Source organism: Tenrec ecaudatus, chromosome 5 (assembly GCF_050624435.1).
Source record: "Tenrec ecaudatus isolate mTenEca1 chromosome 5, mTenEca1.hap1, whole genome shotgun sequence".
Lineage (NCBI taxonomy): Eukaryota > Metazoa > Chordata > Mammalia > Afrosoricida > Tenrecidae > Tenrec > Tenrec ecaudatus.
Window position 1 is genome coordinate 26,004,921 of NC_134534.1, and position 13,677 is coordinate 26,018,597.

At 34.2% G+C, this 13,677-nt stretch overlaps 1 protein-coding gene across 3 annotated transcripts in view; it reads left to right on the forward strand.

Annotated features, from left to right (window-relative positions):
- The window catches only part of CSMD3 (CUB and Sushi multiple domains 3), a 1,306,760-nt gene that overhangs the window by 475,877 nt on the left and 817,206 nt on the right, over positions 1-13,677 (forward strand). Inside the window, exon 7 of one of the 3 annotated variants that reach the window (XM_075550585.1) lies at positions 12,726-13,037. The exons of the other annotated variants lie outside the window; for them this stretch is intronic. Within the exon in view, the coding sequence (XP_075406700.1) occupies positions 12,726-13,037 (312 nt within the window). The remainder of the gene's footprint in view (positions 1-12,725; positions 13,038-13,677) is intronic. 3 annotated transcript variants of the gene reach the window in all.

A 13,677-nucleotide genomic window follows, 5' to 3' on the forward strand; every position in this document is an offset into this window, starting at 1 on the left:
GGTTTCATATACCAAAACACAGAAAAACATAGCAAAACTTCAAGAGGGTGACCCCCAAAGACATAACACCTCTGAGATACCCCTAACATGAATAAACAAAAATACAGAACACATTGAAAGCTAGATCAGGTCCAGCAACCTGAGAGGGGAAATCAACTGACCAAATTTTAACAGTTCAAGTCAGATTTATGCTTTTGATCTTCTACATATATTCATATCTCCAATGCACTCGGTTTAGTAACCACTTTCCTCCCATCCCCATTGTGGCTGGAACGAGATCACCGCACACCTCTTCCCTGTGCACTTGCTACAAACGAATCTTGGGCTCCCACTGTCATCAATAACCTTCTGCAAACTAGATTCCCCAAATTTAGCCTCTGATACTAATCTCACCTTCAATTTGGGATTATGTGATGTCCAATCCTTCAGTGACTGATGATGGTGCCCTTCTTCCACGTGGACATAGTTGACATCACACTTAGATGGCTGCTTGTTTAGAGACAAACCTTGAAGACTCCGCGTCTATTTTATTGATAGCCGGGCACCAGCTAATGTCTTCACCACATATTACTATAGCACCTGTGTCTTCTGTGTTCCCTGCCTGAGGGCGAGCATCCATCAGCACTGTGATGGAAGAACTAATTGTTCGTAATTAGAGCTAGAATTTAGTATGAGTCCCAAACCCATTCCTGGATCTATATTTCTTTTAAATTACTATTATTAAATAGGAGTTAATACATATACATTATCATTTCCTAGTTCAATCACATCAACCAGAATTTTACAATTGCTTCCACAATGAGTTTCCAAACACACTTTTTCTTTCTGAACCCCTTGACATTGACCTGGGCTTCTACTTGTATCCTGGGTACCCAGGCCAGATTCCATGGAATGCTGTGACACTGGATCCTGGATCTTTATGGCATACAACAGGTTCCAGAAGCTGCATCAGGGAGATCCCCTCTGGAAACGCCATTGGGCGAGCTGGACTCTTCTTTAGACACACTTGTAACCTAAGGAGAGAAGCTGGAAAATACATGGTGTCTGAGGTAGCAGAAGACGGCTGCATCAAGATTGCTGAACTTTTGGTAGACAGACAAACATGGTTTCGCTACATCCGTGCTCTATATGCTGTGTTAAGAATATTTTATTCTGGCAAACCCATGACAGACATTTCTGATTTATTTCAGTTATGTATGTTCAATTACAGTGTGCCTCAGTGGTTTTGTGTCATTGGGAGTCACCCTCTTGAAGTTCTGTCATGTGTTTTTTTTTGCTTTTTTTAAAAAATGAAACCCAGGATTGCTGAACCCAGAGGAAAAGCCAGTAGAATAAGGTTTTCTTGTGTGGGAGCATGGGGGTGGTAAAAAGGAGTTGATATCTATGAATCCAGGAAGAAGAAACATATTTGGAAACTAGGAGCAATTATACAATTCTGCTTGACAGGATTGAACTGTGGAATGATATTATACCTGTATTAACTCCCACTTAATGGTTATTTTTTTTTTAAACTTTAGGGGCTCATACAACTCTTATCACAATCCATACATATGCATACATCAATTGCATAAAGCACATCTGTACATTCTTTGCCCTAATCATTTTCAAAGCATTTGCACTCCACTTAAGCCCTTTGCATCAGGTCCTCTTTTTTCTCCCTCTCTCCCCACACCCCCCTCCCTCATGAGCCCTTGATAATTTATAGATTGTTATTTTGTCATATCTTGCCCTGTCCAATGTCTCCCTTCACCCCCTTCTCTGCTGTCCATTCCCCAGGGAGGAAGTCACATGTAGATCCTTGTAATTGGTTCCCCCTTTCTAAACCACTCACCCTCTACTCTCCCAGTATCGCCCCTCACACCCCTGGTCCTGAAGGTATCATCCACCCTGGATTCCCTGTGCCTCCAGCTCCTTTATACACCAATGTACAACCTCTGCTCTATCCAGTCTTGCAAGGTAGAATTCAGATCATGGTAGTTGGGGGCGAGGAAGCATTTAGGAACTGGAGGAAAGCTGTATTCTTCATCGGTACTACATCGCACCCTGACTGACTCATCTCCTCCCCTAAACCCTTCTGTGAGGGGATCTCCAGTGGCCGGCAAACGGGCTGTGGGTCTCCCCTCTGCACTTCCCCCTTCATTCACTATGGTGTATATACATGGATGATGCCTTATACATGATTAAATTTTTAAAGGGCATCAGTATTTACTGTTACTTTCTGCTATTGTACAAGTTTGAGTTGGTCTAAAGGTGGTGGTTTCAGAAAATAGCTGGGGGACATATTTGAATTTGAAGTTAAGATATATAATAAATAATGTTCAAGTATGAGTATGTCCACATTAATTTTATTTATCTGACACTGAAAATCATATTTTCCTATCTTTTTGTTTGTTTAATCTGGCAATACTTTTTCAAGGTATTCATAGTTCTATGGCTGAGTCCGCTTAATGTTCGCCAGACCTCTGGTCTCTATACATCATTAGACTTCCCCAGATCACAGCAGGACCAAACTTTGTAAAACATCAATCTTATTGTAATGATCTATATTAAATATTCTTCAGAAATTCCTAATCTTTGAAATATAAACATATTTCTTAGTTCTTAAAGTATTGTCCCATCTACCACATCTGCTAGCCCCATCTCTTCATTCGGGCCATATGAGATATCAGCCGCTTCTCCAGCCCTTCCTAGTCTTTGCCATCACACTTTTATAAGCCATTGCTTTTAACTCAATCTCTTATTACGCATGCATCGTTCAAAATTTACTCATCACTTATGCTTAATACCAGTATTTCTTTCTCTAAAAAAGTTATGTCTGGTGACTGTAAGCATAGCTAAGTAGACTGCCATTTGGTTTGGTTTTTTGAAATCTTAGTTGCAGGCTGTGTTGAACTTATGTGTATAACAATGCTCACATTTTTTTGCTGTTGCTTTTTGGTTATTTGTTTTCAATATTAATAGCTACCAAAATTATATATCTACCTATCTATCATCTACCTGACTGATATAAAATATACATTTAATTCCTGTTTGGGAAAAAGAGTGGAGAAGGAAAGAGGGGAAGGAGAAATATAATGTTATAAATTCTATAGTTAGAACATTTAAACTATTCTTAGAACACAGAAAAGGAAAAACAATACTTTTTGCTATTGTTGTAGAGAGGACAGCTAGAAAGATTCACAAAGTAAGTACTGTTTATTCTTTTTCTGGAATGAATAGGAAATAGATTTTTTTAGGGTCTACAAAAAATGAAAAACACAAGTACTTTCTTGAATTCTTTGGTTCATATTTCTTTCTTTGTTTTTCCTCTCCTCACATAACGTCTGGTGTAAGCCATGGCGCTTTGGTGGCAGAGTGGGTGTAGTGTCTTGCTGCTAACTGAAAGCCTGGCTGTTTGATGCCATCAGACGACCCCCATGCTGTGTCCATATGTGTCCAGAAGGATCCGAAGCTTTGGAAACCCGATGGGGGCAGTTCTCTTTCGTTTCAGGTGGTTTTTAGTTGCAATGGACTCAACAGCAGCATATTTTCTTCTCAAACCGAGATGGAATTTCTTTGTCTCTAAGTGCTCAAGCGCATCTCTCTTCTCCAGGGAATATTGATCGAAGGAGCGAATTAATTAAATTTCCCATGTATCACTCTGAGAAAAGGGTCAAAAAGGTGGTCAAATACAACAATGTTAAAATACATACTTTCTGTGATCTTCTGAGGACCTTCCTAGGCAGTGTATTTCTACATTTTAACATCATCTGCTCAAAAATGCCAAAGTAAATAAAAATAATGCAGACAGCCGCTATTCCATTTATACTTCCCCGAGTTTCTTTCTTTCTCTTTGATGGATGGTATTAAAAGTGGTTAAAACTCTCAGCTGCTAATCTCAAGGTCAGTGGTTCAAATCCATCAGTCTGAGAAATATGCGTGGCAGTCTGCTCTGTCAGATATGGTCCCTATGAGTCAGAATCAACTCAACAGCAATGTATTTGGTTTTTCCTTTGGTTATTTAAATTTAGTAACTGTATGTATAGTCTGTAAATAAAATGCACTCCATGTAAAAAAGAAATTGGCTTAATAATTGCATGAATATAAAGGTTTACCTATAAATATATAGTAATTAGGTATATTAATTTACATAAAGTTGAGTAGCAGTATATATTTAAATATACCAGTACAGAAGTGTTCATAATGCAAAATATGTGAAGCATAAGAGAATTATCTTTACAATTAATAAGGGGCTTTGATAATAAACTATATATTATTAATAAGTCAGATTGTTTTTTAATAAAACTAATCAGTGAAAAAATAACTTTGCTGCTATAGAATTTAAAATTTTTCAGAGTTCGTGATACAGGAAAGAATGACATCTTTGTTTGCTTGAGTTCAGTAGGCTCATTAATATTGGCATATTTATGCCAATTCTTGCCAGTTCCCCATCAAGTCTACCTCAATCAACACCTAAAATGCCTTTACACCACAATATTCATATTTCCCTACCCAACCCTGCCTCTCAATAATCCCATATTTTAATACAAAACCCAGTTTGCTTAATTATATAATAATTCCAAGTGATGGGATATCAATTTGTGGAAATACCTTAATAAAGGCTTCGCTTTCTTCTCAAAACATAAACATCTCAAATAATCTCTAGTGTGTGGAGGCTTCAAAATTTTGTGGAAAAACATCATGATCTTTTGTTTCCATTTTTCCTATGAATGTTTTAAAGCCCACTGGAATTTCTTCTCATGGGTGAATTCACTGAGTGGGAATGAACTAAAACAATCCATCTATAATTTGTTACAAAGGGACATTTTTGAGAGGATAGGAGTTCATTTCGAAGAAAGTGTTTTTAGTACTATCGGAATAACAGAGCTATATGGCAGCAAGGGCAGCTTCGGAGTTCCTTTAAAAGCCTAGCACATATTTAAAGCCACAGCTACAAAAATAGGATTATGTAAAATTAATACAAATAGATTAATGCCCATAAAGTAGGTGCAAACAGCAGCGAAGCTAAATTGCAGTCAAATAGCTGAGGCAAGGACGTGATGATCTGGGAGAGTGAAGAGGAAGACTTTGTTTTGTTTGTTTTTTTTCGAAGATTTATACCTACTCACATTCCTTCTTTATTCTTTCTCTTCTTCACAATCCCAAAGACTATCATTATAGAATTATTATTTTTAATATTGCTGAGGGATTTTAAAAAATGTAATTCCTGACAAAATGGAAATAAAAGAGAAATGTATAAGTCCTTGGATGTTTCGTCTTCTATTTCTTTAGCTTTTATTCCATACTCTTTCTTAGTACATGTAGTATACATTGCAAATATAGTATGTGCTGTTCAGACATGCCCAAGTAAACTCATTTCGTATTATCTATTCTGAAATATTATTAACATTTAATGAACCACATGTACTACCCTCCCCTTTTTTCAAAAATATAAGCATTCATTATATTTGCTTTAGCCAAGCTCCCCACCCACTCTTCTCACCGATATTCATGAAATCTCCCAGTGAAAGTCGGAAATATACAATTAAAAGACATAACCTCTATTTTCAGAAAGCCATCAATACATACGGATTATCAGAGAGAACTAGACTCTCAAAGCAAAGGTGTACTTGGTACCTGTGAATAGAAGGTGGCTAGTCCAGGGTCTTCAGTTAGATTTCTACTCAGAGAGCCTAGAGGCCGAAGTAGAAGCTCTCATAGCCTTTCCAAGCCTATGAACATTCGCAGAACTAACTGCCACATGTTTCTCCTACAGAGAAAGCCAAGTCACCCGTCTTTTCCCTTAGCAGCCGACAGCTGCTTAAACTCTGTACCTCCATGCTACCTTGGGGGGGAGGGGGGGTCGGTGGTGGGAGACAAAACAAAACAAATAAAAAACCAGTATTCTTTTATCTAATGATGGTGCCAGATTTCCTTAAGAACTTTATGCTACAAGACACCAGCCACTCAGCAGGGGGCAGGGGCTGAGGACTCTCATAAAGAGTTACTGCTCTGAAACACAGGGGCGGTTCCACCCTTCCCCTCTGCTGAGAGTGTGTCAGGAAATAAAGGAAATGCATGCTTCAGGTCACTTTTTTGTTTGCATGAGAGACAAATACTAGTGGCTCAGTCGCTACAAGCTACAAGGAAGAGGTGAAGAAATGCAGGATTCAGGGAGATGGCTGCAGAAAGCATGGGGACATGGGAGTAATAATCCTTTAAATAATCATGTGACCTCATCACAGTGCCAACATTTTTACTTCAAAACATAAGCCTTTAAGATGGATGGTCTCTGTTTACTTCACGGAAGGGCATTATGCTTAGTCATCTAAGAACAACTACAACTTGTGTTTGGTGCCGGTTGTTTCTAAGAGTGACTTGTGGATGTCTGAGAGGGTGCACACTGAAAGGAAGCAAAGCCCTCAGTGCCTGTAATGGAATTTCAAAGCGTGTGAGAAGGAAACTCACCAGATGTCCAGGTTTCACTATTCCACACGTTGACGCTAGTCACTTTGTGAATTCTGATACGGATGGGGGCATTGCGGGGGGGAGGGGGCAGTGGACAGGGTGGGTGTGAGAGACACATTGCAAAATTGAGAAGGAAGCTTACAGAGCTTCACAATCTTCTGCTCAGAAGATATCTTCTGAAGTTCTTACTCTCTTTTTGGTATTAAGAAATGATATGGTGGTTGCTCATGTTTTTAGAACCCAACAACACTGATATTTCATAGAAGATCCATACTTTCTTTGATAGACCAATAGCGTCATATCCATAATTTTCTTTCTAAAATAGAGGTAGGTTCACATTTCATTTAGAAAGAGAGATTTGTGGATGTATGTCATGGGGTTTATTAAGGTTATGAAATATTCTGAATAAGTTTTTATTTTCCCGACATGCAATTGACTTGGCTTTAGTGTATAATTTGTTGAATATTTGTTTTTAATAATTTGTTGATTCATAGTAAGTGTGATTTTAGTTGATGCATCACTACATTCTCAAACTAATTTTAATTTGAGTTTCAGTTTGATTGCAAATGTTTATGTATTCATTCATTTTGCATGTAAAATTGGTTAAAATCACTTGTCCTTGATAAGAACAACAAATCCACATCACAAATTTTTATGTTGGTTTTTCAACTCAATATTAACCGAAAAATAAGAATTATGCCAACATAAACAGAAAAATATTTAGAAAAGCAAAGTTGTATTTAAAAGTTATTTATTTTACAATTGATTTGTGATCTTAGACTATTACTACCAGAATTACTGATATTTTCTCTCTTTACGTGTACGTACTTTACTCCCTTATCAAAATTTTCATATTTCAGAAAACAGGATGCAGATGTTAGCATTTTTCCATTGCCATGCAATGGTTTAATTGCCATGATTTTTTTCTTAGAAATAGATCTTATAATCCAAGTTATGGCACATTTATGGAATGAAATAACAATCATAATTTGATTTAGTACAAATATAAATACACTTTATTTTTAAATTAAAACATAACCAACAGACCTAATTTTTAGAATTCGCTTACAAATTAATTTTTTCAGCATTTGTTTGCTAAACATTTTCTGAAATATAAAAATTTTATTTTAATACTTGATAAATATTTACATTTTCTATTATTTTAAGGCTTGATCTCTGTATCTTGCTTATTTGAATAGTTTTATTATACCGAGCCACCATTTTAGACTTCTAAACACTCAATTTATATAGATATTATAATATCTAGAACTGATTGCCACAATCAATGCAGCAATATTTTAGCAACTTTTCCAACTGCAAGATTCTCAATAATAACTGCAAACTGTAACACATTGTAAAGCAGGACTTTCCCCCTGAGCCCCCTATGCTTTCATTAGTTTGCAAGAGATCACCTTCAATTATCTTCCTTTGATATCTCTTGTATGTACTATAAAACAAGATTAAATATAGTATTCAAATTAATTGCTTATGCTAATATTCCAGAACATTTAAATATCTCCTGCGTGGAATTATTGCATTAGGAGAACTTTGATTTATTTTTGTGTTATTTTGTATATTTTGTATGTATTTTTGCATGGTTTATGTGAATTGTGTTTAATTGCATATTTATTACCTACTGTGATGCCACAAAATTATGCACCTAGAATTATTTTTATTTAACTTTCATTCAAATATTCCATATGAATCGCTAAAGTCAAGGAAGTAACAGAATATATAGAATGGATTTATGTCTAAAAAATCAAAATAAATATTTAAACACCAGTTTGAATATTGAAATACCTTTAGCAAATATTTATAAAGTTGTATATGTACTGGCTACCCACTAACGGGTATAGCAATATATTCTGTATAGCAATATATTCTGATCCTTGCTTAGTTGTCTAGATAATATCTATAATACATACAACATAAATTTTAAAATAAACTATAAGAGGAATTGAATATGCATTAAAATGCAAATTTATTTATAATACGTGATTATAATGATACTTTTATAAATGATGCTACTTAAAAGGTTTTATATGAATTGTTCTCTTGCAGATAGACATTTAAATTAAAGAGGACATTTTATTTCACATTATTACTCATAATAAAATCCAAATTTCATAAGATAATATTACTATTAAATTATTGTCCATTAATATGTGTACCAGACATTATTTTCTATTATTTAAAATTTTAAGATTGTATAGTTACAGTTATTAAGGCATGTGAATGTAAATAATTTCATTTTGATTTCATACTTTAGGAAATGCTTTGTCACACAAAATAAAAGTACATTTCAAGTATATGTTTATATTGTATGTTTTTAATATCAGGAGAAATTCCATGATATCATGATTTCTATGTGATAAAAAGTGCCATGTAAACATGCTTTTTTTTTAAATGAAGAATGGATTTTCTGAATGTAAAATGTCTCCCTTTGGTTGGGCTATATTTTTTGTTCTATATGCATCTAGCCTTTTCTATTAAAAGCAATAGTTACAAAATTGGGCAGTATACTTCAAATTTATAAAAAGTAAAATATTATATTCTAATATTGGATTATGAGCATTGTTGCTATATTTACTTTTAAGACATTTTCCAACATTGACTATTATGGTATGACACTTTTGTATCAAAAAAAGGTTAAGTATTTTTAAATTGTTAAATGGTGCCTTTTTATGACTTCAAAATCTGTGTTTCATACACTGCCAATTTAAAATGGTACTAGTTCAGCATTCTAAATTGAATATACATTAAATAAAATGTGCATGTAAGGTAATATAATTTTATCTTATAGATAATTAATGTCTTTAAAGAACATGAATTTCTGCCCCAGTAGTTCCACTTTAAATTTGTAAAATATCTACATCAATTCAACAGCAAATCTATGTTCAGAGATTATAGAGGTAACTATTTCCAATAAAGATATATCTAAGTATTCTAAGTACATTACTTCCATGAAAATAGGTTTGGTGAGTGATAACTAAAATTTGAAGTAATATCTACTTAATAACAAAATCTTCAGATTCCACACTTTTTTCAAAGTGATGCTTTTGATCATTAAAAATAATTTATTTTGTTTTCTTTGTAATTGCTCCTTATTAATGCCACTGTATAAAATTATTTTTTCAGGGTGTAAATGACAATCATATATTTTCCAAAAGTGTATCCATGTACTTTTAACCTTATTCATAAATTATTTTATTTAACCTGTAATTTAGTGAATACAATAACATTAGCCACTGCCATGAGTTGTTTACAACACCTAGTGACCCTCTAAGACAGACACTTGGTTTCCAAGTTGGTGAATCTTCATGGGAGCAGATGAGTTCATCTCTTTCCCAGCCTTGCAGTTAGCAGTTAGCAAACTGCATCCCCAAATTTCCATTCAATTAATAGTGATGTATTATAGTGATTTTTTTCTGTATTATAGGCTTTTCTAGGGATTCAGCAGTGAACAGTCTACAAAAAATTTCTACTTATGAGAAGAATGTGAGGAGGAAAAATAAGAATACAGTATCTTTAAAGTATCACAATAATAACAATAATAATAAGCTCAAATCTACGTCCATAGAGTCAGTATCATGTCACAATGAGCCCTTAAATCAGCGGATCTCAAGCTGTGGGTTACGACCCCTTTGGGGATCCAATGACCCTTTCACAGGGGTCGCCTGATTCATAACAGTAGCAAAATAATGGTTATGAAGTAGCAATGAAAATCATGTTATGGTTGGGGGTCACCACCACATGAGGAATGGTATTAAAGGGTCATGGCATTAGGAAGGTTGAGCACACTGCGGTTTAGTAGTAGAATGGCTCCTTAGATTTTCTGAGATTGCCTCATTTTTTCTCTTGCAGGGTCGCTGGTGGCTTTGACCCACAGACCTTGCAATTAGCAGTCATGTTTGACTCACTGTGCCTCCAGCACTCCTTGGGTAAAGAATCAGGACTAGTTAATAAGACATCGGCTAGAAATACTATTTATGATTTTAAAGTCTCATTTCTTGTAAATTCTGAGCCTAATCACTACCAATGACACATTGTAACTCCCAGTTTTTTCTTAAAGTATATTTAGTCTCAGGTTTTCAAAAGAATGTATATTAGAATTGGTCTGTCGGACTTGAGGTGACTGTAAAAGCCCCCAATAAAATGATTTTTTAAAAAGCATTCTATCCCATTTCTAAGCATTACCCCATAGCGGTTTGCCCCAATACCATATACATTTTTGGAATAATCATAATCATGTCAGAAATACATAAGTTAAAGGGTTCTCTAATATATCCCTTGTTAACTTGAATTTGAATACAAATTCCAGTTGTTCCTCCTTCCCTATTTAGAAAAAATGTTTACAGTTAAATAGTTTACTGTACTTGAAAACAAGGAAGCTGTGGAAAAAATAGAAATACAGATTTTTGATCTTACTTTTATACTTCCTCTAAAAAATGAAGGAAAATACAATGGATTAAAAAAATTCTATAGTAATGGCATCTCTGATGTTTACTTTACATTGAGATCAGTTAATGGAACTCAGTAGTTCATGTGTAGGGATTGCTGGACTTTATGTTTTAAAATAATCCTTAAACAAATATTAACTTGTATATGAATGGAAAATATATAATGTCATAAGCATCATGAAATTGGTTATTATAATTTTCACCAAGTAACTTGAATACTGAATTCTCTGATTGTTGCTTAAACTATAATAAACATCTTTAAAATACTCAGATGATAATTTTCATCCCTTTACTTCACATCTTCTGGAAGAAACAACCAAAATATAAAAGAAACCAAAACCGTTGTCTTGAAAAAATCCATCTAAAGAAGCGAATGCAAACATGGTTACCAGGATAAATGACTCTTAGAAATGTACGGCCCTCTTCTTGCTTATGAAAGAGGCCTCACACTTTTTGTGCCCCTATTTTTTCCCATTTCTGGTCCTGCTAATTTCAAGAGAAAATTCATGCAGATCACTTTCAAACCACATAAAGTGGCATAGCATTTTTTCTTTGAATTTTAGGAGGTAAAATTATCCTAATGTATTCCTGTATGAACTATTTAATTAAAGTTGTGGAAATAATACTGATCTAAATTTTCGTAAAAAGGAAACTATATGGAACCATCCACCATTCATTGACTTGAAACAATATTTAGAAGATTTCCTACCAGGACTTAATACCCCTAATTAGGATCTGCAGCTATAAAATTCAATGATATTTTTTCCTGTTGGGCATGGTAGCTGTCAAGATCTTTTAACTATATCCTATTTCAGTTTCTTGCTTCTATTATGAGCTTACATTTTATATAACATACAAATTACATATGATCCAGAACCATCTTTTAATAAGTTTAAGTGAAGGAAAAAGGAATCCTTAATTTGGCAAATTGAATTTATATTTACATTATAATGAAATCACAGTAAGGGTAAAAATGTGATAACATTATTATACATACTTGTGCCATATACACCTATGAGTTTATTTGGAAGTTTCCCTATAATTTTCTCATGCTAAGATTGTATGAATGAATGTCCCATGGTTACTAGTAGGCCATTATTAACCATTTGTAAAAGGATCATTTTTTTATTTTACCTCATTGAAAATTGACTACTCTCAGAGTTACTAATAGAGAAGATAAATATTACCAGATTTCTAATAAAAAAGAAAATCCACCAACTTATGAAGTATAAGTAGCTCATAATATTTAAAAATGTATCCTGTTGCTAGGTTTTTGATGATTGAGGTTGAGAGATATTTACATAAAGTAGATTCAATTGAATATTAAAAAAATGTTTTCATTTGGCTCAGATTTGAAATCTTTTACTTCATTTACTTGTCTTACGATGTAAATATTTGATATTTTTCTAGAAATTATGAATAAATAAGGTACAAACTACTAGAAGCATATTTTGAGAAAAGTGTGGTTACCTAGTTACCCAGTACGTCAAAACGTGTCACTTGTCAGGTGTTGGTCGCCAACATTCCTCTGTACTTTCTTTAAAAACAAGAAAAGGATTTGTTAGGGTCCTAAAAAAACGAATTTGTTTCACATTAAAAAAACAATGTGATGATTTGGTATATATTGATCCATAGGTTTATTGATACAAAGTCACATATCTGGTGTGTTTCACATTTTAGGGGTGTGTTTGTGTTTTGCCTCTTGGTGTTGATTGTCATGAATGTGATAAAAGGGAATATAATTTATTAAACTTAGAAAATAAAAGCAAACAACATTTAAAAGAAAAAGTTAGCATCTAGTGCTACTGTGTCCCACAGGTTCTTCTCCACTGACCCACACTACCTCCACTGGTGAGTTAGAGGAGCGTGGCAGGACTACCACGGGTGCTTTGGCTGTGGCTAGTGCCTCTGCAGATGTTACTGTCTCCAGTGTGACAGCTGTCACCATCCATAGACTTTCCGAAGAACAGCGAGTGCAAGTTATGAATCTCAGAAATTCAGGTCTGGACCCGAACACATCCCAGGACGGGCTCTCTCCTCATCAAGCAGATACACAGAGTACAAGCAGAAGACCAAGAAATGCTGAGCAGATAGAAAGAACTAAAGAGCTTGCAGTTGTTACTCATAGAGGTATTGGATGTTATTTTACTTGTGCCCATTTAGTTCCTGCCAAAGCTATGTTTTGGTAATGATTCTAATCTGAGAGCGGGCTGACCATAAGCCAAGATATGGAAAATGAAACACAGTCTTAAAATAAAATCCTGAAAATATAGTTAGAAATAGCCCAACTTTCATAATTGGAAATCGCTAAATTTAAGTAAAGCTAAAATGTCAAAGAATATTACCACTGTTTAGGGAAAAATAAGCGTAGACAGTAAAGAATGCATAAAAGGTATAGTAAAAGCAAATCTTTCATACCTATTGCATTTTACATATCGGATAAGATGTTGAGGTAGCATGTAAAGAAAATAGCCAGTTTCTATTAATATATAAATGTTTAATTAAACATGGATCATTTATCTCATGTAGTAAATTTTAATATTTGCGTGAGATTTTTTTTTAATTAAACAAATGCTAACCCAGAAAATGAGCAAATAGATGATTGAATTGGAGAAAAACAGTAACATTACATCTGGTGATTGCTTTGTATACCTTTTTCTGCTATTTCTAAAGTAGTTTTTGCTTGACCTATATGATTGCACTGTGAATATTTTTCTTATTTTGAAAATTTTATGGCTATCGATTAAGATTATGGTTTCAAATTTTAAAT